The 25,232-nt window shown below is 34.9% G+C and overlaps 1 protein-coding gene across 2 annotated transcripts in view; it reads right to left on the bottom strand.

Annotated features, from left to right (window-relative positions):
• Window positions 1-1,151: 1,151 nt before the first annotated feature.
• Window positions 1,152-25,232, bottom strand: part of YLPM1 (YLP motif containing 1) — a 70,298-nt gene continuing 46,217 nt past the window's right edge. Inside the window, exons 15-21 of one of the 2 annotated variants that reach the window (XM_032231510.1) lie at window positions 21,086-21,169; window positions 17,724-17,807; window positions 16,913-16,996; window positions 9,499-9,550; window positions 3,419-3,549; window positions 1,777-1,957; window positions 1,152-1,540 (exon numbers count right to left, since the gene is read on the bottom strand). In XM_032231510.1, coding sequence (XP_032087401.1) covers window positions 1,811-1,957; window positions 3,419-3,549; window positions 9,499-9,550; window positions 16,913-16,996; window positions 17,724-17,807; window positions 21,086-21,169 — 582 coding nt within the window. In that variant the 3' untranslated portion in view covers window positions 1,152-1,540; window positions 1,777-1,810. The remainder of the gene's footprint in view (window positions 1,541-1,776; window positions 1,958-3,418; window positions 3,550-9,498; window positions 9,551-16,912; window positions 16,997-17,723; window positions 17,808-21,085; window positions 21,170-25,232) is intronic. The other variant, XR_004256531.1, reaches the window with a different exon arrangement.

Below are 25,232 nucleotides of genomic sequence, written 5' to 3'. Positions count from 1 at the left end.
TATTATACCTATAAACAGAAATTATTTGAAGGACAAAAAGTTAATTGTATTGGTTAATTAATAAGCATGGGAAATAAATAAGATATGTATATCTTATTTATTTCAATTTAAATTGATACACCTCTTGTCACAATGACAGAGTAGTACTTAAAATTTAATTGAAACCATAAAATATACAATGCTAGATGTACAATTCAAAACAAAAACAGCAGCCAAGAATGAAAGCAATATACACTATATTGCCAAAAGTATTCGCTCACCCATCCAAATAATCAGAATCAGGTGTTCCAATCACTTCCATGGCCATAGGTGTATAAAATCAAGTACCTAGGCATGCAGACTGTTTTTACAAACATTTGTGAAAGAATGGGTCGCTCTCAGGAGCTCAGTGAATTCCAGCATGGAACTGTGATACGATGCCACCTGTGCAACAAATCCAGTCGTGAAATTTCCTCGCTCTTAAGTATTCCACAGTCAACTGTCAGCTGTATTATAAGAAGGTGGAAGTGTTTGGGAACGACAGCAACTCAGCCGCGAAGTGGTAGGCCACGTAAACTCGTCCAACATCAGTGTGTGACCTCAAAATGTGCTTCTGGAAGAATGGTCAAAAATTCCCATAACCACACTCCTGAACCTTGTGGACAGCATTCCCAGAAGAGTTGAAGCTGTTATAGCTGCAAAGGGTGGACCGACGTCATATTGAACCCTATGGATTAGGAATGGGATGTCACTTACAGTAAGTTCATATGCGAGTAAAGGCAGGTGAGTGAATACTTTTGGCAATATAGTGTATCTTACCCATCCCGTAAGATATATACTATTCAGAAAGCTGCTTAACCAAATTATTTGATGACAGATTATTTTAAGTCAAATATAAATTAAAGTTCTCTTCTTGTGACAGACAGCTGAGATGGCTTTAAGCCAATGCACTGATGAGTGTGTGAAGAATAAAGTTGTGTGGAGAATAAAAATGCTTTGAAGAGATTTATGTACAAGGAAATGGGGCATTTTAATGACCAGAATTTGGGGCTCATCCTTATTTCATTTACTTATCTTCTTGCCAATCTCCAACACGCTATTTAGGGAAGCTCTTGTTTTAAAAATCAAATACAGAGATAATAGAAAACATAAATATATGGTCAACCACATTATTAAAGTCATAGTGAAAGTTTATTGTTCTGTTTCCTAGTACAATAAACTACCAAGTTTGTACAGTATAAAATAACAATAGCACAAAGCAACAATACAAAGTAATGCTGACATTGGGTCAGAGTACGGCAGAGGAAATGGCTTCAGTACTGTCTTGCAATTCTACTGTACACATAAAAACTAAGACTACTGATTTTAACATAAATTTTTATCACATTTAGATGCAAGAGGATATTATATAACTTGGGGATCCTGGATATCACCAGTTAAAATGGAAGGAACACAATGAAATAAAAAAGTTCAAAAGGAAAGAATCAGAAAGCTCTCTAGATGGGCAATGACATGTTCCAACCATACCACCTTGTGTATTTCGCTCACCAAAGCAAACAGCCTGTAGATAAAAACAAAAAGATTAGATGATGAGCCTGGGAAAAGTAATCACAGCTGATAGTAAACCAGGATTTTTTGAACTGTGCTATTCTCTTTCCTCCAAACTGCATGCAGTCAGAGATTAAACATCTGATTTTAACCAAATGATTAAAATAGTGTCCAGATCCACCCCATCCACCACATGCTCTTTAGCTCATTGTCAAGTACATATGAAGATATAGAAGGTTCAGCTCTAACCTGAAAGGAAGACATCTTCCATGTGCCAACTAATTCAGATGTATTTAGTGCGATTGAGGGCTTTCTCAGCAAAACGACCACTTTCATCTGTGATTTTCTCCCAGTCTGTTTGTCCCACAACAAAACCAATGGCCCTCTTTCTGTCTGCATCCTTTTTTTCTTCAAGATCTGCCCACCTTACCTATTAAAAAAAAAGACGTGCTGCTTGGATAACAGTCATTTCAGGAAAAAGAAGCAACATGCATAAATCTCTGATACAATTTTATCCCCTGCAGAGATTTTGGACAATTTAGAAAAGGCATTAGCCATCACTTTACTTGAGCTTCCTAATGTATTTAGAGGTGAACAAAAGGTTAAAATCAAGCATTTGGATGAAGATCTTTTTAATCTTGCTGTCTTTCACAAACCTTCCTACTTGGAGAAGTGGATGAAAAATTGAATTATTTTTCAAAAATGTTTCCATTTTTTATTTTTCAATACTTGCTAACTTATATTTTAAATTCTGCTTCTTATTGGACAAGGACCTATTCAGTTCCTTACAGCTCGGTGTGACTGTTCCACACAACTTTAGAATTTCGCTAACAAGCTCTGAGGATACTGGTGTTTTCTTCATATTCAATATGCATCTGTTTTCTGAATATTTAGGAATGTTGCTAATGTTTTACCATTGGAGTTTTTATACTCTTTGATTACTGAAGTTAAATGCTGTTGTATTCAGCTCTATTCTAGATACAGATCACCAATATCATATCATAAAGTGGACACAGATAATATTCTAACCAGTCTGTTTTCCAATTTTATACCAAGCAAATTAAACTGCTAGCTTGATTCACATTCTGCTTTCTTTCATCCATATTATTTATTTGTAAAAACTATACTAATTAGATTATAATGAAACTGAGAAACAAAACACTAAAGTAATGAGGGGAAAAAGATTTGTCACTGAATCTTGTTCCACTGTTCTACTGACTTTGCAACTTACAAAATGTGTTGGCAGGATGGATAGTCAAAAGCCGGAAAACCTCATAAAACCCTTTTTAAAATTACATTCTAAGCAATTTTTGCATACCTTTGGTAAAAAAGTGAAAAACTATTTCAATGAGAGAATCTCCATAGACATATTTCAAGGAAATATTGACAAAGTAATGAGACCACTCTCAATTACTGAGACAACAACTCAATGCTCCTAAATCCAGTTGCATTTAGTTGGCTAGTTTGGATGGGAGAGGAATGTGTATTCCACTGAAAAATAAGATTGTGCCCACAGTCACTTTTCACAGCTCTTGGAGTCCCCAGTAACTATAATGGGCATTGCCATTTTGAGATAACAAACTCCTAAAACCATAAACTTCCAATAGGCAGTTCAATGTTGAAAAAGAAATTGCCTCACCAATCTCATCCATATGTTAACATAACTCCATCGAACATAACAATGTTAAATATACTGAAATGTTGTTCTCTCCAGATATAAAAGAATCATATACCAACATGATCTATTCAGTATACTTTTGAGCAATAGCATTCCATTAACAAATATCACCATTGCAAGAATAGAACTATTCACCCTATCAGAACGGCCAGGTTTTATGAGTTTTCTTAAAGCTCGATGTGGCTGGGTATGTTAAACCAAGACATTTATTACCCTTTTTTTCCCAGGTTCAGAAGCACGGCTATCATAATCATCTGGAAGCTGAAGGTAATCTTCCATTCTGCTGGCAATTGCTTCCCAGTCACGTTTCCTCTTAGTACCAGTTCGCAACCCATCCAATTTGTCTGAGAACAAACACATAGCCTTATTGTTAAATTTTTTTTTGCATACATAAATATAATGCATGGGGATTTTCTTAAACAGGTCACTGACAATATATAGTGATGAAATCCAAATATTAGTTGATGTCTTTGTGAGTGGCATAAATTCAAAATGGAGCACCCATTTCTACCCTTTCGAAATTCAGCCTTTTGTGTGCAAAATATGAACAGGCATATGTATAAGGGAAGCTACTTCTTGCCTCGAATCGTTAACAGAATCCATGTACAATGGCGATACCGCAAGCATTTCTGAAGACCAGTTTAGAAGTTCCATTCTATGTTTTAAGCCAACACTATGGAAGATACAGGAGATGTTCCACAAAGCATTATGGAACATTATTTCAGAACTATCACCAGATAAAGAATTTGAATGTAATGCAGAATACCAGCTGTGAGGAATTATATCCAAAAGCGGGTCAGAGGTTCTTTTTGCCTTTGCTTCAGCAGCTGATATAAAGTTGAAATATGTGATACTAGTAATTATTTGGTACAGATCAACATATTTTTTTAAAACAGTATTTTTCAAACTTGGCTACATGCAAGCATATATAAGTAATACTGGTGTTTCTCTTATACAAAAGAACTATCTTTCTCAGTCTCACCATCTGTGGAATAGACAGATCATTTAAAATTATTATCCCAGTCTCATCATACTGTGAAGTAGACAGATATTAAATTTATTATAAATACACCTATATTTAAATGCAAAATATAATATTTTAACTTTTAAATATTCTTTTAAATGGCCATCAGCTTCTTAAAAGTAGCAAAATCCATATTATGCTGTTTTATGAATCAAATTTTAAATAACTTACATACTTATTTGTTAACAAAACATGCAGAAAAGTGCACTGATTTGAAAATTAACATATTATGTTTCTCTACCTCAGAATTATCTCTATCCTAAAAATCAGGGGTGAAATGCTACTGGTTCGGACCGGTTCACCCAAACTGGTAGTAAAAAAAAATGCTACCAGTTTGGGCAAACAGGTTTTTACGATGATCAGCTGTGCCACGTGATTTATATTAGCTAGAAAGCAGGATTTCTTGCTTTCTAGCTAATATAAATCATGTGGCACAGCAGATTCCCCCCGCTCGCAATTCGCTTACCTTTACAGGCATCCTCTGTGCATGTGCGGAAGATATGCACGTTCATATTGCTACCGAACCGGTAGCAAAGGTAAGTGGATTTCACCCCTGCTGTTTTGCTTTGTTATTTTTACTGGAAGAACTTAAAAACTTTGCAAAATTATAATTGGGACATTAAACTTATAATTATGTTTAAAAAAAATTAAGCAGCCAGTTAAAACATTTTGCCTATATTTAATTATTCTGTTAACAGAAGAATTTATTCTGGTTTTAAGGGCTTTAGTTTTTCTATAATAGTAAAAATGTACTGAAATCTATTCAACATTTTCACAAATTATCTTACCAAAACCAATTCCATTTAAGAGATAGATTATGAGAAGCATGAGGTAATGTGTACAAACCATAAATAAATATAGCCATATGCATATTTCAGATTATATGTGATTTATATAACTATTCAGCAACTGCTACAAACTCAAATCACAATCTAAATAATCCTGCACATCAGCCACAATTATTATTAATTATGTATACATATATTGTGTGTGATTGTATTTGCTATTTTTTCTTGCCTTTAAGAACAGATTCAGGAAAGAAAGGTTGAATGGGTAGGAGGGTATAAACAGCTTGCTTTTTACTGTTGCACCCACAAATTGTTAACAGACACATCTGCTCAACAAGTTAATTCTTCTGTTCAACTGATACAAGAATAGTTTAGGCAATATCTGACTAGAAAACAAAGAAATAAGTTCTAAGGAACAAACCTTTCATTGTACCAAATTATATCTGTGTCTATTTTCATCAAGTCTTATTTACTACTAGCAAAATTGATGCAAGAAAAGAATTATTATGAGGTAAGTGATCAAAAGAATTAACAGAAGACATTTTAGTTCACATATTATTCCTTTACAAGCAAATATGCAAAAAGTTGATAATATACAGAATATAACATGCTGTATTATGTTACAGATAATATTTGAAGCAAATAATATCTGGAATGTTTTTAGAATTAGGAAACTAATACTTAGTGACATTTTATTGATTTTGTTGGTACCAGGAGCAACAGCAACTGAGCTTCAGAAGAACTTTATCATTGTATTGTCTGACTGGGAACATTATCACTGTGTTGTCTGACTGTGGTCAAGTTATGTAACTAAGACAACATGGGAGTGTTTTTGTTACCTTTCATCAGTTTTTAACAATATGACCAGAGTACATGTTTATATTCTCCATCTCCCATGGAAACTAGAGGTTTTTGTGCCTAAAGTTCAACATGTCCAATTGGTTTCAAAAGATTGTGCTGGAAAGTTGCTGCTTTGCTCCACCATATACTGTACTTGCTACAGTGTTTTACAAAATTTCATTTGCCTGATAGTCAACAGGAAATCTGTACAGTAAATTCTTATACCATAAAACAAAGAAAACCCCCATCCAAAACCTTTCTGCCGCCTTTCCATTAAGTTTAGAAAGACTGCAGATGCTTTGATCCAGGTGTTTAGAATTGATAATAAGCTGGAAGAAAGCCAGTAAGTAAAAGTTAACAAGACTGTAGAAATGTAAGAACTGTCAGATAATATTAAAAGCGAAGGCACAGCACATTCTCATTGTTACCTACTAACATGTTACCTACTAACAACTGTAGTTTTTCTTATTTATGGTTTACATCTTTTATTTAACAGAATAACAGAGTTGGAAGGGACTTTTATTTATGTGCCATCCAACATCAAACTGAAGGCAGCCAGCTAACACTGCAGCACATTTGTTTCCAAAATATAAAAGGATTGTCTGAGTAGTTTAACAATTGTTAATTGATCAGATCTTCTATGCGTGTGTTATTACAAACTGTGTTATAAATAAATACTATTCATAGCCCATTTCTTTAAATCAATTTCAGCTGATACACCAAAGGTAGCCCTCTTAGGAGGTTTGGTATGGTAACGCAGATGCTGAACTAAAATGAATTGGTTTATTTGGGTCTTCTTTAAGATCCCATTCAGTAATTTAAATTAATTCAGAGTGCAGCATCAAGAATGTTATCTAATGTAACAAACATCTCACATCATTTAAATAACTTTATTATATTCAACTAGCTTCCAATTACTAATAAATAAATAGGCAGGCTCAGAACAATGATTTTAGATCATGTATAATGGCTCCATTCATATACCCTGGTGAGATGAGCGGCAATCGTAGTTTTCAAAGCCATCTTTGCTACAGCTTTTATTGGGAATTTTTTACTGCTTGTTTTCACTTAAGTTCCAACAAGTTAAAACAGGTTTATTTTTTCAATTTTTCTTTTGGCATTGAACTATTTATTGTTCATTTTGATTATATGGTAAAGGTATCACACATATAACTGTGAAGTGGATTAGAAATATTTTAAATCATTCCAGGACTTTTTCAAAAAAAATTGCAAAAGGTGATATAAATTCGAGTTTATGTCTATTTAGAACAATCCAATAAAAAAACTATGTCACATGCATGCATGAAGTAAACTCTTATGATGCACAAATGCTTAGAAGATTCACCATATGTAGCCTACACTACAGATTTAACAAGGAATGTTTCCATAATATGGTAAAATGCCATATTACTAATTCTTTGCTTATGAATATTTTATTGGATCATGTTATGTTACAGTTTCTCATTTTTATATCTTAGACAATGCCCCCAGAACCTTTTGCCCCTTTGCTTAAAATATTGAATTTATCGTAGAAGAAAAACTTACAGATTATGGCATTACTAGGAAATTAAGTCATGCAACAGGAAGATAATGTAGCCTTCAGGGTATGGAAGGAGGGGAAGAGATAAAATGATTTGACTGAACATGAAAAGAATTTAAGATGGTATACCTGAATATAGAAAATTAAATAAGCACTATGTTAAATATTGAACAATTAATTATGTATATATATACATACAGAGAGAGAGGGGGGAAGGAGAGAGAGTCATTCAATAAATAACTATGATTAATTGTATCAAAATATTAATTTTAAATATTAAAATATGGTATAAAAGATACAAATCATGATATTAAGCCATTGGCTTCGGAATGAATTCTATATTCAATGAATGCACATGCTCGCTTTAATCAAATCTTTTCCAACTACTCAGCACTCTATTGTCGCCCTCTTGCTGAGGGCCACAATATAAGTCATACATTGGAAAGGCCTGATGGTGGAGTTCTTCTTGACATTTTAATTGTTCTCTAAAAGAACAGATTTGAAATGTAAAAAACCTTTATATATGTATAATCTGATACCATTCCTTCAGAAATGAAGAGTTTTCTTCAAGTTGTTCCCCATTGTAAAAACATTAAACAAACAGATCTATATTAAATGTTAGCTGCACTGTGTCCAATTCAAAGTAATGGTTTTGAGCTTTAAAGTCTATCATGACATTGGGCTGGGTTATTTGAGGAACCACCTCTTTCTGATTTTACCTGCCCAACCCATCATGTCTGGCACGAGGTATGTTGTGGCTCCTGTATGGTAAAGAGCTACACCAGGTGAGACCTAGGAGTCTGGCTAGGATGGCATCCACCCCATGGATCATCAACACCCCCCCCCCCTTCTGAGGTGAGGTTGGCCCCATTCCTGCTAACAGATTTGGTTGTGTCAGCAGGCCTGGAAGTCTCAAGGGAATAAGTTGATACTCTTTTTGCTTCTTAATTGGTGTTTTTAATTATCAATTATTTTTATATTGCTGCTTTTTATTTTTTATTGTATGCCACCCAGAGTCATGTTCCGTGAAATGGACAGCCATACAAATATGATAAATAAATAAATCTCCTTTTCCCACAGCATATAAATTATTTATGTTGGATAGATGCGATGCAATCCATAAGTATAGCTTATTTGATGAGATACCAGGTGAATCCTTCCTAATGCTGTATTTGCCTTGAATGTTATAAACCTCTGAAAATCAAAGCACTTGAAAGGGAATACTTATTGATATATTGTCCTAGAAAGCCTCCAAGATTAGTGAGACACATTTACCATAGATTTAACTCAATATTACAGAAACTGAAGTACATAAAAAATTCTTTGATGTCTCTACATATGAGATTGTTCATCATTATGACCAGCTGTAGTCCAGACACAACTGATATATTATTATTTCTACTAGAAAAGTTCTACTCTTCAAATGCTATAACTCAATAAATGTAACTATTTAAAATAGTATTTTTAAAATACAAAAGCACATACTTACCCTGGTCAAATAACTGTTTTAAAGCAATGGCGTTCAAGAAATGAACATAGCAAATGGCTTAAATGAAAATTAAAAAAGGATATAAAATCTCATCTTTCTACTTCTTTTCTCTGAGAAGCACTGGAAATCCATTACATTATAGAATGTACTCATGCACAGCAACATTGTAAAAGATTAACAGTGCTTTGAGATGATACCCATATATGTCTCTGCAACCATGCCAAAACAAGGCATAATGTTGAACAATGTTAGCCTAATCAGAGTAACATATAGATAAAATGATCTAAAAATGGCATACATAAGGTCAGCTCTGTAGGAAATGCTAAGCCACTACAAATAACTCACTTTACTCACCATTCATTTATTTGAATATTAGTATATAAGAAACTGCATCACAAAAGTATATAAAGTAACTAAAATTTAAAAATCTGATTGTTATAGCATTGTAACTGCAGAGATAAAAGGATATTACACTGCCTTGAGGCAGCTGTATCATCAAAAATGTCAAATTCAGTATATTTTGCTCAAGCATGTGATCAGATCAGACAATGAAACTACAGATGTGCAAATACAAGGAATTTTTTTTGTTAATAAAATAAATTAAATACCCACCTAATTTTGCTTCAGAAGTATCCATCTCCCATTTGCTTTTCGGAATGTAACCCTAAATCATATACAGAGAGAAGCTCGAAGGATTAGAGAGAGATACAAGAAAGCATATAACATTTTATCCTGCAAAAGAATTATACTGCAAACATTTTCTTAAGATATTCAATCTGAACTGTAAACATGATTTGGAATTGTAAAATGTTGCAATATAAAAAATATTCATAGTCACTATGCATCCAGTGCAAGTGTCTCTCTCAATAAGAATGTATCTTACAATAATTTCATGATAAGAATGTATCTCACAATAATAAGATATGACATATTTCTCAGTGTGGTGTGTGTTGCATGATCAGAATTCATGTGCCTCAGGGATTTCCACATAGAATTTTATAATGGTATCTTCACAGGTAATCTTTTCATATGGAGACACAGTGTGGGATGAAGATTTCAGAAGCCCACTATATAAACATGAATGTGTCTGGCAATTATTTGTTTTTTTTAATTTCTAGGGAACCTTCCGCAAATGTTTGTTTAAAAAAGTATCCTAAAATTGCTTCTTTTTTCATTAGTATGGATTTCTGCATTTTACTTCAGCCCTCAATATGTATTTTTTAAAAATCAGAAAAGAACTTAATCATAAAAAACACGTCTTACTGAATACAAGAATTGATTGAAAAAAACCCAGTTAAAACCAGTAGAAATGACAGAAAGCATTTATTCATGGAAACCTCATGTTGTTAGTTATCAAAAATACGTAACTCGTTAACTTCAGCTGAGTACATAATTGAGCAGGCAGGATATCACAAGCACCCCATGTTTTCAAAAAGATGAAATTTCACTCATCAGCTATTTAGAGATTAGATCCAATTTCTGCTTTTCCTTCTGAATAGCTGATGGCATATTTCACCTTTTATGTCCACTGAACTTTAGCATTTGGATGGAAAACCAACACAGCAAGGGTGTGTATGTGCAGGATTCCTCATCCAATCAGGGACATGTACTTGTTTCCTAGTTACGTTAGGGTGAAGAACCAATAGAATTATAACCCAATACCTCAGTCAAGGTTTAATACATTTTATTCAATACAACTGTTGGTTCAAATTGATTTAAAGTATAATGTTTATAAATAGAAATATTGTTTGATAGGCTGCCTGATTTAGAAATAGATTGTCAATTTGGACTGTAGACTGCAGATCTTTGGCACTGCTTTATCTGAAGCCACTTCCAACTGCAAGAAGTATGAACGTGCAGCTCAGAGTTTTCTGCAACATAGTTTTCTGGAACTGTATGCTTATGTTCTATGAACTTCCATATTTCATTTCTTTAACAGGCTGCTCTTGAAAAATGTCTGGAAAGCCTGAGGAAAAAAGTTGCTGGTTCAGCAAATTGATTAATTGGAACCGGTTATTCGTTGGCTTCTGGTTCAGATCCAAATGCTGATTCTTTCCATCCTGTACGCATGTCACTAGACCATGTTCTTTTTTCTCTCAGTATCTGAAATTTAGTAGTTGTCTAAGAGAAGCGGCGGGATATGTTTACTACAGGTAGCAGCAGTATAGAATATCACAGTACTTAATTTTCAGATGCTAGTTAAAATTCTGGCACTTTAGGGTGCAATGATTGTATTGTCCATTTATTTTTTTCTTCATATGCATTATTCCATAGGCAATTATCATCCTGGTTTCTGAAGATTTGACTGAAATGGCCATGTTACTATCATTTGTTCTATAATGTGCTTTGGAGATGGGTGTTTATGTTAGTAACTGAGATATTTAGTTATTTATATTTACATCATTTACGCCATGAAAAGCAATTATCTGAATTCAATATTTTTTCTTTTTCATAAGAATACATTCATTTGGAAGAATAAACTCTGAAAGAAAAATTCCATGTTGGAAATTTTTGAGGAAAGGAAACTGGAAAAACAATACAGGAAAGTGTTTATTTTCCCCTTCTATATTGCAATTACAGTTCTGCTTTTTCTTTGTATATTTGGTCTTGATCATTTTTGTCTTCTAAAAAGAAACAGTACAATTCGGACGGAATAAAATCAGCACCCACTCTCAAGCTGGCAGATATATGATTCCAACATAAAAATGTTAAGAACTTGAAACGTAGAATGCATAAAAATGAAAAGACTTGTATCACTTGTCCAATTAAAAGAAGCATTATTTAATTTAGAAAGTTCATGCTACTAATATTTAAATTGTATTTACCTGAATGGTGATAATTACTAATCTTGAAGGCATTAAAGAGAATGACAGCCTGTCTAGATTACTTCTGAGATATCTTCAGTTTATTAAACAGATGCCCAAAAAATAAGCTTGATTGCAAAATACCTACACTTACAACTTTGCTAAAGAAGGGACAGCTTGGATTAACCTTTGCAAAGTACAATAATAAATCAATCTAAATGGAAATAAGGTTTTGTAACTTCTTATTAACTTCTTATTCAGATAGCTTTCTGTTAAAACGTTATGTGTTCATCCTTATCCTACTTCCTTATTTTAAATTTGTGGAGTTTTTATTGCTTTTAGTGGAGCCTTTTTATTATTTTATAGCAACTTTTGTTATCAAACATAACTTCTATTGCTGTTCCAATGTCCTGAGTAAATGAATTTTATAAGGTGATATAATCACCTCCATAATGAGTCTTTCTAAACCAAGCAGAAGATGGAGAACATCTGTACAGTAGATTGCTTCAGAACTAGTATATTCCTGAAAGGACTGTCCATTTCTGTACACCCAATAGTTGGCTGTTCTACCTTTTGAATTAGAAATAGAATCTAAACTGGTTATAAAATTCTTTTCTGGTTACATGGAAAGAGACCTGTGGGTCTCAGCTTTTATCACTAAATTTCCCAAAGCACAATCCTTTTATGATATCAGTTCTTCTCTTTCTAACTTTCTTTTCTTTTTAAAGCCACATGGATTGCTAAAAGCTTTAATTTTAGAAATTAAAACCTTTTCTCCAGGATTCTGATTATCTGCTCCCAAAATGGGCAGGAATTTTATTGTGAAAGGAGTTTGAAATGCTTTCTTCTGAATGGGCAGAAGACTGTCTTCACAGGCAATTTGTCTTCATCCGTCTAGATTTTCTTGTGGAAAAATCTTTATTTTCCTCATGAGAATTATGACTACATCCTTGAAAAACTGCTGGGCCACACCAATTTATTTAATCCAGTGTCCAGGTTCCTATAGTAGTCAAGTAAATGTTATGGAAAGTCCACAGAACATAGTCCTTGATCACTGCTGTGCTTCAGTCACTGATCAGAAAAAATGCAGTCTCTGATTCTGGAAATGGCTGCCAACAGCTATGTCTATATGCTTTTGAATTCCTGTCATCCAGGAACGTATCACATTCTGTTCTTCACTGGATCATCAAATAGTTCCCAAACACTTCAAAAATTCTTTGATTCTGCTGGTAAATGTCTTCCGCCAAAAATATTTTCAATAATTCTATACATATCTGGGTTTTTAATACCGGCTTTCCTCCAAGATATCTACTCTTTGTAGTGGATATTCATGCAAAAATTAATAGGAAATTCTATGTAATATGCCAGTGCTCTAAGAGAGACAACATGATACTAGATATGTGGAAGATCTACATGTTTTCTCAAATCAATCTGATGACAAGGAAATGTATAATTCTAAGCCTGGGTCTACAGTAATTTACATGAAATTTTTTTGATGTCCTTCTGAGGTAAACATTTAGAATCTAGAACATTTGAAATCATGCATCTAGGTGTGTAGATTTGGAATATATTACCTGAGTCTTTTGCATTTACCTCCATTTTCAAAATTTCAAGTTCCCTATCACTAAAAGGCTTATCTAATAAGCACCATCTTGGTGCAAAGATTTTACAGTAGGATAAACAACATATAATAACACATTCGCTTTTAACATGAAAGTACCTAAATAAAAAGAGGTGATTCAATAATGTGGAAACAGTGTAAAATATAAATAAGCACTCTACAAAGAATTGGGCATTCACTATGCATCCTTCATAGTTTAGTTGTTAAAATAGTGACAGATTATGTTGGTTGTGTTCTGCAAAAATAATTACAAATACATTTTATTTGCAGAAAATTTAAATGTATCTTTTCAAAAATTGTATTTCAAAATAAAAGCAAATCATAAAACCAAGTCAGTAGCACGCTTCCAAAAAAGATTAGCTATATTGCAAACAAATAAGAATGTTGCATTTCCTTGTGTATATGTATGAGAAGCACCTTGATAAACTAAAGGTAAAAGATGCATACTGTATTTTTCGGAGTATAAGATGCTCCGAAGTAAAACCTAGCTTTTGGGGAGGAAAACAAGGGGGAAAAAATCTGCCTCTGCCTCCCAGTAATTTGTCTCCTTGTAGCAAACAGCAAACAGTACAGACGATATACACTGTTTGTTGTATCGGACTATACTTGTACAGATGCTGTTAAAATAGATGTGGCTTTCTGGAAGTATATGTTATTCTCTGCTATTTAAAAGAAAATACAATAGCACTGGGCCTCTTCAGATCAAGCATTTATTTTAAAAAGCTTCTTCATTTTGTTAAGTTGTCTATTGCAGTTTTTAAAAAATAAGTCTAATTATTTGAACATTCTATAGGCATTTATAGTTATTGACTTACCTCCTTGCAGCAAACAGCCTGTTCCAGTTTAGCCTGATTAGCACAAGAAAAAAGAAATCTGCCTCCCAGCAAGCTGCCTCCTTCCAGCAAACAGCCCGTTTCACTTTCAATTTCAGCATAGGCCTCCCAATGATCAGCTGTTTCAGGCTGCAGGGATTGCCATAGCCTTTTGTCGCCTCAAGCTCCATTTTCCCGTTTGCTGCAAGAAGGTAAATTTCTGGGAGGCAGAGGCCAAAGGGTGGAGGCCAGTGGGTGGGCGGGGCTACATTCGGTGTATAAGACACACCAAAATTTTCACCCTTTTTTGGGAGGGGGGGGGAAGTGTGTCTTATACTCTGAAAAATACGGTAGTTAACTTTTCTTCCCCCCCCCTTAATTTTTTTCAGACTTTATTTTCCTAGAACAATCAATATATTGGATTATTTTTTTGCTGGTAGATGCTTTGAGATCAGAAATTGATAACATTTGAGAAATATTTTGTCATTTCCAGCTAATGCTGCTCATCTGCTGAACAGCTTATTTCATGAAAGTCAAATGAATTCTTTAGATGCAGGGGGTTTCATTCAAAGGTGTTATATCTGCATGTATATGTACACATATGCATGTATACATATTAAAACACACAAATGAAGTAGTGAGAGGAGAGAAATTTATGCAATCAACATGAAACAACAGAACCACTCCAGTTCTGATTGGTCACATCCTCTCCAAATGGTATGAGTACAAATAAGTACAAGGAAGGCCACTGAAAACATGTTTAGACTTCATAGTGTCTTGGATAAAAACAATGTTTCATTTTGACAAAAGATTAAGAAACATGTTTCCATAATAGGGATTCATTATTTCTTGATACCTTTGCATATAATGAACCAACGAACAGTTCAATTGGGTATCCTGGAAGGATCCAACTATTACCATTTCAGTCAATGTCAGACAGTATACTCCTTTATTTTCCCGGAGAACTGTTTCAAAAAGTGAAATCTAGAAATATCAAACAAATATGTGTATGTGAATGGACAGAGGAGGTGCTAAAATTTCCTTGAAAGTTCTTTTATCCAACAAATAAGCAATGGCATAAAAAAACCTTCTGAAACTTTTTCCTTGACTTGGTTGAAAGAGGGAAAGCAAACCTACCTTATAGATAGCTCTCCATAAGAACTATCTCGAGCTAGTTCTCGAGCACAATCCAGTTGCAATCTATTGAAGGATAAACGTTGGTTGTGAACTCCCACAGATGATTGAAGAGCTGTGGTAAACCTACTCAATAGCAATTATCCACTTTTTCAGACAGAAGGGCATCAATGTTAATTTGTTGACCAAGTAGACTTGGATCTTCTAGCTTGGATCCAAGTAGGCTTGGATCTTCTAGCCTCCTCGAGGTTGTAAAAATTGCATGTTGATCAGAATTTTCCTTCTTCCTGATCCCACAAGTATCTATTGAACTTTCTCTCTAGCAGTTGGCTGCTGTTGGGTTTGGTCAAAAGTTTTAGCCATATATTTCTTCAGTTTATCACAACAGCTAGCACGAGCCATGTATGGTATGCCTAAATACCTTTATTTATACCCTTCCAAGAAGCACTTGTGGCTTATATCAGGACAATTTTTTTCCTCTTCCTGAAAGCATTTATTGCAGCTTCTGACATCCTCCCCCAAAGTAGAAAAGGTATAGCTTCAACAAAATAGAAGTGCTGAGAGTTGCTTGGATCTTGGCAGCAGGTAAATATAATAAATAAAATAAAAACTACATTCTTAAGTCTTCAAGCCAAAAAGGATGCCAGAAAGAGTAAAAGGATCAAATATAGTATTTTAGAATTGGTGGAGGTCCAGTGTATCCCTTCTTAATTTACTGTGTAAATTCATGGTTTTAAGAGGAAAGAAAGACACAAATTTCTATTCCCCTGATATGATATTTATGCTTATAGTAAAGTCAGCTTTCCCTCTGTACTGGGGTGTCAGAGGAATTTTGCCCTTCGGCCAGAAAGCTGAATTGAAACTGGAACTTTCAATTGATGGAATGAGGATTGTTTTGTGCAGGACTGTGCATTGATATAGACTCAAAAATGAAAAGGTGATTTAAAACATATGTGACCATGGACATTGCACATCTTTCAATCAAATACATATTTTGCTGGGATTGCATATGGCAGCTCTTCAAGTCGAGGGAAGGTGCAGCAACTGACAGGTATAACACAAGTATCCACACAATTGCCTTTTTTGCTTTGAATGTGAATTGCTGCTCAGCTTTAGAAAGAATGAATTATCCCTTTGTTCTTTTCATATGAATAAGCATTCTATGCAAATGCTTCAAAAGCTTAACATTGTGAGCACAAATTCTTCTGCATAAGCTTCACTGAACACAATGGAATTATGTCTGAGCATACATGCTTATGTTTGTATGTGTAAAAGATATCTTGATACTTAGAAAAAGATTAGTTCTTGTGAAAATGGCTAATGAAACAAACTATTTAACTGCCTTTTATATTGGGTATTTAAACAAGAATTTCTCAATTTCATCTGAAAATTGTCTTCTTAGGCACTAACGTGTAGCTTGTATAGGTTTGTAACATCTATTAACAGAGGACAGAATGCTGATCCCTAGTACTCAAGATTTAAATTTTCCTAAGGAATTCTTAAATATTAATTTATATATTCAATTCAGTGCTCTTAAAATGACAGTATTAGAGACAGTGACTGGGAAAGTGGTGGTGAGAAAGCAGATTGAATTCTAGCAAATACAAAATCTGCTGTTGATTGTAATGAAAAATGGTTGCAGGGGCATTTCCTACCAGTTCGCTCTCTTCTTCTTCCGCATCTTTTTTGTTTTCATCTTTTTGGTCTTCAATATTTGCATCAAAGTCTTCCATCTCCACCTAAGTCAATACGTAATAGCAGGATTGTATTAGTGGAAACCTATTTTGGCCTTAGCTACTTATGAGAGAATCAAATAAACTATAAATTTAAAATAACACACAAAATGTTTTTGAGAATTCACTTAAATATACATATTTCACAGGTAGCATTTTTATTTTTTACAGGGTTTTTATATTTAAAATCTTATATTTTCAAATTTTATACTTCTTTAAAGAGGATCAAGATGAATAGAATTCTTAGGTTATATACGAAGTTACTGCAATCAGACTTCTGCTTAGACACAAGGGTTACCTCCTCAAAGGATATGCAATGTGAACATGAATGAATCACATTGTCAGTGAATAGATACCATTAGATGCTATTCACTGGTTAATGGCCATTCTTATGTTTTGGTATAGCAATACATCACTTATAAAGACTTCATCAAAGATGGAGCTTTAGATACATTGCGTAGATTTAGCATTGAACTGATTTGTATTTTATGATGTTTATTCAGAAAATTCATTTTTGGATAGCATATCCTGCGCATATATGCACATAAGAATGAAGTTATAACTCATGGGAATTAGGTCCCTTCAAAACATCTAATTTGAGAAGCGTATCTTATTAAATAATAACTCAATCTATAATCACTGCATATTAAAATACAATTTCTACCTTTTTAAGTATAATTCATAGTGTTTTTTTTTACCCATTTGCGTAAGTTAGCATTTTTCCAAATCTCACCTCTTCAATAGCAGCATCTTGTAATAAGGAGCGAATGTCTAAACGGATCATGTGACGGGGTGCTGTTTCCCAATGATCAGCCATCTGAAAATGAAAAATAAAAAATACAATGTTTACGTAGTATACACAGTCCTTGACTGGGAATATATGTTTTTTTGTGTATAACGTGATTAGTATAATTAAGTACACGTACTCCTCAACTTACAACAGCTCATTTAGTGACAGTTCAAAGTTACAATAACACTGAAAAAAATGACATGACCATTTCCCCCCCTTTTGATTGTTGTAGCATCCCCATAGACTTGTGATTTACATTTAGATGTTTGGCAACTGACTCACATTTATTACAGTTGCAGTGTCATGTGATCCCTTTTTGCGACCTTCTGTCAAGCAAAGTCAATGAGGGAGCCAGATTCACTTAACAACCGTGTTACTAATTTAACAACTACAGTGATTCACTTAACAAACGTGGCAAGACAAGTCGTAAAATGGGATAAAACTCACTTAACAGATTTCTCACTTAGCAACATAAATGTTGGGCTCAATTGTGGTCATAAGTTGAGAACTACCTATAAGAGATAGATTTAGTCCTATGTTTTCATATTAAACATGCTGGTAATAGCGGAGCTATAGCGTAATGTATGTTATATTAAGTACTTCTAAATAAAATCTGGTCCAAATGATAGAACAAAAGAAGGAAACTTAACAGAAAAACTAACTTCTAAAATAAATTCAATAAATATAAGATCATTAAAAAATTTTTTTTTTGTAAAGACTTTTTTATTTTTGAATAAACACAAACAGACAAAACACACACACACACACAAACCCACAAAACCATCTTCCATTACAAATGGTAGAAAGTATGTCAATCGCGCATCCCTTCCACAGTCATCACCTACAATTCATATCAAATCATATATTTTAAATCAAGTATATTTATATACATTACTATCATCATACCTGAACCTTCATTTGACTATAATTGTTTTTATGTCCTTTTATATAAGATATTCTAAATTTAAAACAAAACCACATAATGGCATTCCATTAGCTCTTTCCAATATCATCCAGTAAAATTACATCTTTATAACATGATCTATATAAAAATTGGTTATATTTAATAACAGTTTCTAAACCTCCTTTATAATCACCATTTGCACTTTATATCAAATTTCCTCTTATCAAACATATATATATATATATATATATATATATATATATATATATATATATATATATGCATTATTATCATTATCAATCAATTGTTTAAATGTATCCTTTATCACTTCATTTTATACATAATGCTTTAAATTTAACTAAATTTGACATTTTTTATTATAAGCTTTCATTACATCAACCTGTGTCTTTCCAGTAATAGTGCAGTCTTTTGTCTCTTGCCATTTGTGGCATTAGTATTCTGGTTATTTCCTTAGTAAGTTTTGTATGGACTTCTCCGCAACTTATTGCTTATTGCATATCTTATATAAGCTCGAAACCCTCCATCTGCTTCTTCGATCAGCTTATCTTTGGTTATCACTAGTGCTTCTGACAAAATTTCTCTCCTTAGTTCCATCAATTCTTCTCTCTTTTCTTCTTTTATTCTTTGAAATCTGGGGTAGAGCTCCAGTCCATCTATCTCCCCTTTCCATATTCCACTCTTTCAATTTCCAACCACACTCAGTTCACTGTCAGTATCAACAATTTTCTTGTCTCTTTGTTCATTTTTTCCTTCAGTTTTTAGAACTCTGAGCTCCACTTTCTTCATTTGATGAACATCCTCAATTTTTCCATCAAATTTTGCTGTTCTAGAATCTATGTTCTCCAACCTCTTCTTAATTCTCTCTGTCATGTCTAATAATTTTTGAATTTCAAACATAATTTTTTGCAATGTTAAGGTTTCATTTTCATGTTGCCCCATTCTTCCAACTTGTAAAAACTGCCACTATGGCATTCAAAACTTTTTATTAAATTTAAAGCAAGTTCATTTATAATCTTTCAAGACAAGGCTTTCTTTTCACTCCACTCCAGCTGCCAATGAAGCTCCCGAAAAGCACCTGCATAAACAATCCCTGTTCTTCTCACTATCACTCTCTGTAAACAAGCTGAGGAACCTTGAAATGCGAAATCAAATGATCAAAGAGAAAAAAAATAGACAATATTTCCAAGCTTTCCAAGCCTCCAGCCTCCAAGTGGCAGTGTTACTTCCTTTCCCTCTGTTATTACAGCCCTCTTTGTATTCCTTTTGTATCTTCTTTATATTCCAGGCTTAAAGAAAACAAAATTCTTAAATGGAGCAAAAACAACAACAGCCATCCAATCCAGCATTATAAAAATAAGGAAAAAGATTTTAATCCATAGAATAAAAAAGAATATAAAAAGTAGTAGAAGTAGTAGTAGAAGAAAAACTAATCCGTTCAATTTAAAGAATAGGAAACATTTGCAAAAGTTCCATCTAAAAAATTTAAAAAAAGAAGGATAACACACTGTCTAATGCATCTTAATTTCTCCACTTGTTCTCTTCTGTTTTCAAATTTAATTTAGCTTTAATTTTTTGGGGGATAGTCTCTTTTATAATAATAAGATTTCCTCACCAGATGGACACACTTTCTCTTTCCGTTTTCCTCCTGTTCCGGAGCTGTCCCATCTTCAGCAGCTTCAATGGCTGCGCTTCTGTCGCCATCAAAAAGAGATTCTCCTGGATCAATCAGCTTCTTTGGGGTGTCCCTGAGATCAGCAGGACGTACTTTTCCCTATCACCGTCTCTTTGGGACAGTTTAAGTCCGAAAGGACCATCCAGTGGCAAAAGTATTGACTGCAATCTTGGGACTCCAAGATCGCTGACGTTGCGACGTCAGCTTCTCCTCTCAAGATCATTTAAAAATTCTTAAACCCAGCTTGTTCCTCCACTTCCTCCAGTACTAGTAGTCCTCGACTTAAGATCACAATTCATCCCAAAATTGATGTTGCTAAGTGAAATATTTATTAAATGAATTTTGCCCCATTTTATGACCTTTCTTGCCACAGTTGTTAAGTGAATCACTATAGTTATTAAGTTAGTAAAATGACTGTTAAGTGAATCTGGCTTCCCGATTGATTTTGCTTGTCAGAAGATCGCAAAAGTTGATTACATGGCCCCCAGACATTGCAACAATCAAAAATATGAACCACTTGCGAAGCATTCAAATTTTTATCATGTGATCAAGTGGATGCTGCTAAGTGTGACAAATGGTCCTAAATCACTTTTTTTCCAGTACCGTTGTAACTTTGAACGGTCACTAAATGGCTGTTGTAAATCAAGGCTTACTTGTATGCAAAATTTTTAGTACTGTAATGTTGAGGAAATCGATTTACAAAGTTACCTTATTGATTTCTTTGAGCTTGCGTCCATGGACATTTCTCTTGCAACAAGTCTGATGGTCTGCAGTTATTTCAGCTAAGTAAACCTAAGAAAAAGAGGGAATGTGTTTGAAAACATATGGTCCATGGCAGAAGTATCTTTCAATGTGTGTTTCATGAACTAAACAAATGTGGACAATAAGATGTTAAAAAAGTGCAGAAGCATAATCACTGTCTGGATCAATTGATTGATTGTCTCATATTTACTTAAAACATATCCATAATTGCCCATCTTAAAGCAAAGTCTGCTTACAACCAATAGAAACTATATACAGCCATATAAAGAAACAAACAAACATCCCTGAATAAAACCTGAAACAGAAAAATCTTGATGCAACCCAGAGCATTCTCATCCTGCTCTGACCTCACTCTAGCCCAGAGTCTGGGAAAAAGGCCAGATATAAGGTTAAACAGGCTGGAGTCGATTAAATCTCAAGAAGAATGGCATTCCACATTCTGCATCAGTGACTATGAGTGAGGTCTCTTGGATCAGGAAAAGATGTGATTGGCATACAAGAGGAACTTATAAAAATGCCTCCCTAGCCATCCTTAAGCAGTAGCTGTGAGTCTAGGACCCCAAATTGTACACCAGCTCTGTCTTCAAAAGTGCTGCCCAGAATCACAGATGGGATATTATCAGACCCGGGGGGGGTGTGGGTGGGTGGGTTCAAAGCTACATAGTCTTGCCAGTTTTGAGTCGAAGTTGATTCCTTCCCATCCGGATTCTCACACCTCAAGGCACTTGGTCACAATCACAACAACCTCATCTGCCTGGCCAGAAGCGGAGTTGTATAACTTGATAACATTAGTATACTGATACCAGACTCTATGTCAGCCAATGACCTCATCCAGTGGTTTCATGAAAAAGTTAAAAAAGAGAGTCCTAAGCTCCCCCTCTATTGCAGGGGCCTAGAGTATGACCTTTCCTGCACCACCAACACTGACTGGAATCAGAGAGGGCAAAAGGGAAACCCCTGTGAAACATTCTTAGCCCCTAATGTCATCTTAGAAAGATATCACGGTTGATAAAATTAAAAATTGCCAAAAGATCCAGAAAGGTCAAGATAGTTGCACCATTCTTATGAGCCCAGAGATCATCTGTAAGCATACCCAGTGCTATTTCATTACTGTGCCTCAGCCTAAAGTATTCATCTAGGGCTGCCTGTAGCTGAATACCAACAATCCCCTCAACAACCATCCCTAAAAAGGAAGATTAGACCCTGTAGTATTTCCATCCAGTCATTCAAGAAACTCTTTTTGTTAATGATTGTGCACTCCTGATGCACATAAATAGTGATCTACAATACAATACAATAGCAGGGTTGGAAGGGACCTTGGAGGTCTTCTAGTCCAACCCCCTGCCTAGGCAGGAAACTCTATACCATTCCAGACAAATGGCTATCCAACATCTTCTTAAAGACTTCCAGTGTTGTGGCATTCACAACTTCTGGAGGCAAGCTGATTAATTGTTCTAATTTCTCCTCAGCTCTAAGTTGCTTCTCTCCTTGATTAGTTTCTACCCTTTGCTTCTTGTTCTACCCTCAGGTGCCTTGGAGAAGTTTGACTCCCTCTTCTTTGTGGCAACTCCTGAGATATTGGAACACTGCTATCATGTCTCCCCTAGTCCTTCTTTTCATTAAACTAGTTCCTGCAACCGTTCTTCATATGTTTTAGTCTCCAGCCCCCTAATCATCTTTGTTGCTCTTCTCTGCACTCTTTCTAGAGTCTCCACATCTTTTCTACATAGTGGCGCCCAAAACTGAATGCAGTATTCCAAGTGTGGCCTTACCAAGGCATTATACAGTGATATTAACACTTCACATGATCTTGATTCTATCCCTCTGTTTATGTAGCCTAGAACTGTGTTGGCTTTTTTGGCAGCTGCTGCACGCTGCTGGCTCATATTTAAATGGTTGTCCACTAAGACTCCAAGATCCCTCTTACAGTCACTACTATTCAGCAAGGTACCACCTATACTGTACCTATGCATTTCGTTTTTCTTGCCTAAATGTAGAACCTTACTCTTTTCACTATTGAATTTCATTTTATTAGATAGTGCCCAATGTTCAAGTTTGTCAACATCCTTCTGTATCTTAAGCCTATCTTCTGGAGTGTTGGCTATTCCTGCCAGCTTGGTGTCATCTGCAAATTTGATGAGTTCCCCATTTATTCCCTCATCCAAATCATTGATGAAGATGTTGAAGAGTACTGGGCCTAAAACAGAGCCTTGGGGTGCTCCACTGCATACTTCCCTCCATGTAGATGCAGTTCCATTGAGGACTACACGTTGAGTGTGGTTGGTCAGCCAGTTACGAATCCATGTGGTGGTGATGCTGTCTAACCCACTTTATCTAGAAGTAGGTTATGGTCTATCTTACCAAATGCCTTACTGAAGTCCAAGTAAACTATATCGACAGCATTCCTCTGGTCCACTAATTTTGTCACTTTGTCAAAGAATGCAATAAGATTAGTGTGGCATGATCTGTTTTTGACAAACCCATGTTGGCTTTTGGCTATTACTTTGTTTACTTCTAGGTGTTCATTAATTTGTTGCTTAATTATCTTTTCCATAATCTTTCCTGGTATTGAGATCAGGCTGATAGGTCTGTAGTTCCCTGGATCTGTTTTTTCCCCCTTTTTTGAAGATGGGAACCACATCATCTCTTTTCCAGTCCTCTGGCAGTTCCCCGGTGCTCCAAGATCACTGAAAGATATAGTTCAGTGGTTCTGATATCTCATCTGCCAGTTCTTTCAGAACCCTGGGGCGTAATCCGTCCAGTCCTGGTGATTTGAACTCGTCTAGGGTAGACAGGTGCTCACTTACCATTTTCTTCCCTATTTCGATTTGTGTTCCTAATCTGATTTTTGTGGCCCTGTTTTTGATAGGTTGGACTGTTTTATCCCTTTGTGGAAAGACAGATGCAAAAAAATGAGTTAAATAGTTCTGCTTTCTCCCTGTTGTCACCTTCTTGCCATTTTCTCCCAGCAATGGACCAATTCTTTCCTTAACCTTTTTTCTTGTTCTTAACATGTTGGAAGAAGCTTTTTTGTTATTTTTTACTTTTGTGGCAAGCCTTTCTTCATTGTGAGCCTTAGCTTTCCTTACTTCATCTTTACAGGCTCAGGCTATTTGCTGATATTCTGCCTTAGTTATGTCCCCCCCCTTTCCACTTTTTATACTTAACTTTTTGTCTTTCAATTTGTCAGAGAGTTCTTTATGCAGCCATGCTGGTTTCTTTGGGGAGCTGTTATTTTTCTTCTTCATTGGTATTGTGCTAGACTGAGCTTTTGTCATCTCATTTTTCAAAATTTCCCAAGCTTATTGAGTTGTTTTCCTCTTGAGGATTCTCATTCATGGAATTCTTTCCAAGCTCTCTCTAAGTTTATTGAAATTAGCTCTTAAAATCCAAGACTCTAGTTTGACTTTGTTCTACTACCTGTGTTTGCATAATGTTGAATTCCAATATTGCATGGTCACTTGCGCCCAGGGTTCCTATGGCTTCAACACCTGCTATCATTTCCTCTCTGTTACTGAGAATTAAGTCTAATATGACCGATCCCCTTGTTCCCTTCTCTACTTTTTGGGAAACAATGTTGTCTGCTAGATTCATTAGGAACCTGTTGGATCTTCCGCTTGGTGCAGAGTTTGTTTCCAAGTTGATGTCAGGGTAATTAAAATCCCTTTCTAGCTGTATGTTCCATTTGTGGATTTCATCCCACCAAGTTTCTGTAATGGCAACAATATTGTATCTGCCCTCATTTACTTGAAAGAAATTCACCGTTTATTCCTCATACTCTGTTGCATTGGTGTATAGACATTTGAGTCCATTTTGATTGACCCTGTGGTTACTGTCTACATAACCTGTGTTATGCCTGACTGCCCCTATTTTCTTTCCACTTGTATGATTCATGCACATGGTATGGCACACTATTAAATGCTTGGTTTTGCTTGATAGTAGGAGTGATCATCTTACCCGCACAAACAACTATGTTACAAGCACTGATAACCCTATGAGTTTTAGATTGCTGGGGACAGAAATGTTCTGTATCAATTAATTCTCTGTCCCCGCTGTTCAGTTGATGCAAAACACATTTTCAGATGTTGCTATG

This window comes from Thamnophis elegans, chromosome 1 (genome assembly GCF_009769535.1).
Source record: "Thamnophis elegans isolate rThaEle1 chromosome 1, rThaEle1.pri, whole genome shotgun sequence".
Lineage (NCBI taxonomy): Eukaryota > Metazoa > Chordata > Lepidosauria > Squamata > Colubridae > Thamnophis > Thamnophis elegans.
This window is presented reverse-complemented; position numbering and strand designations above follow the sequence as displayed.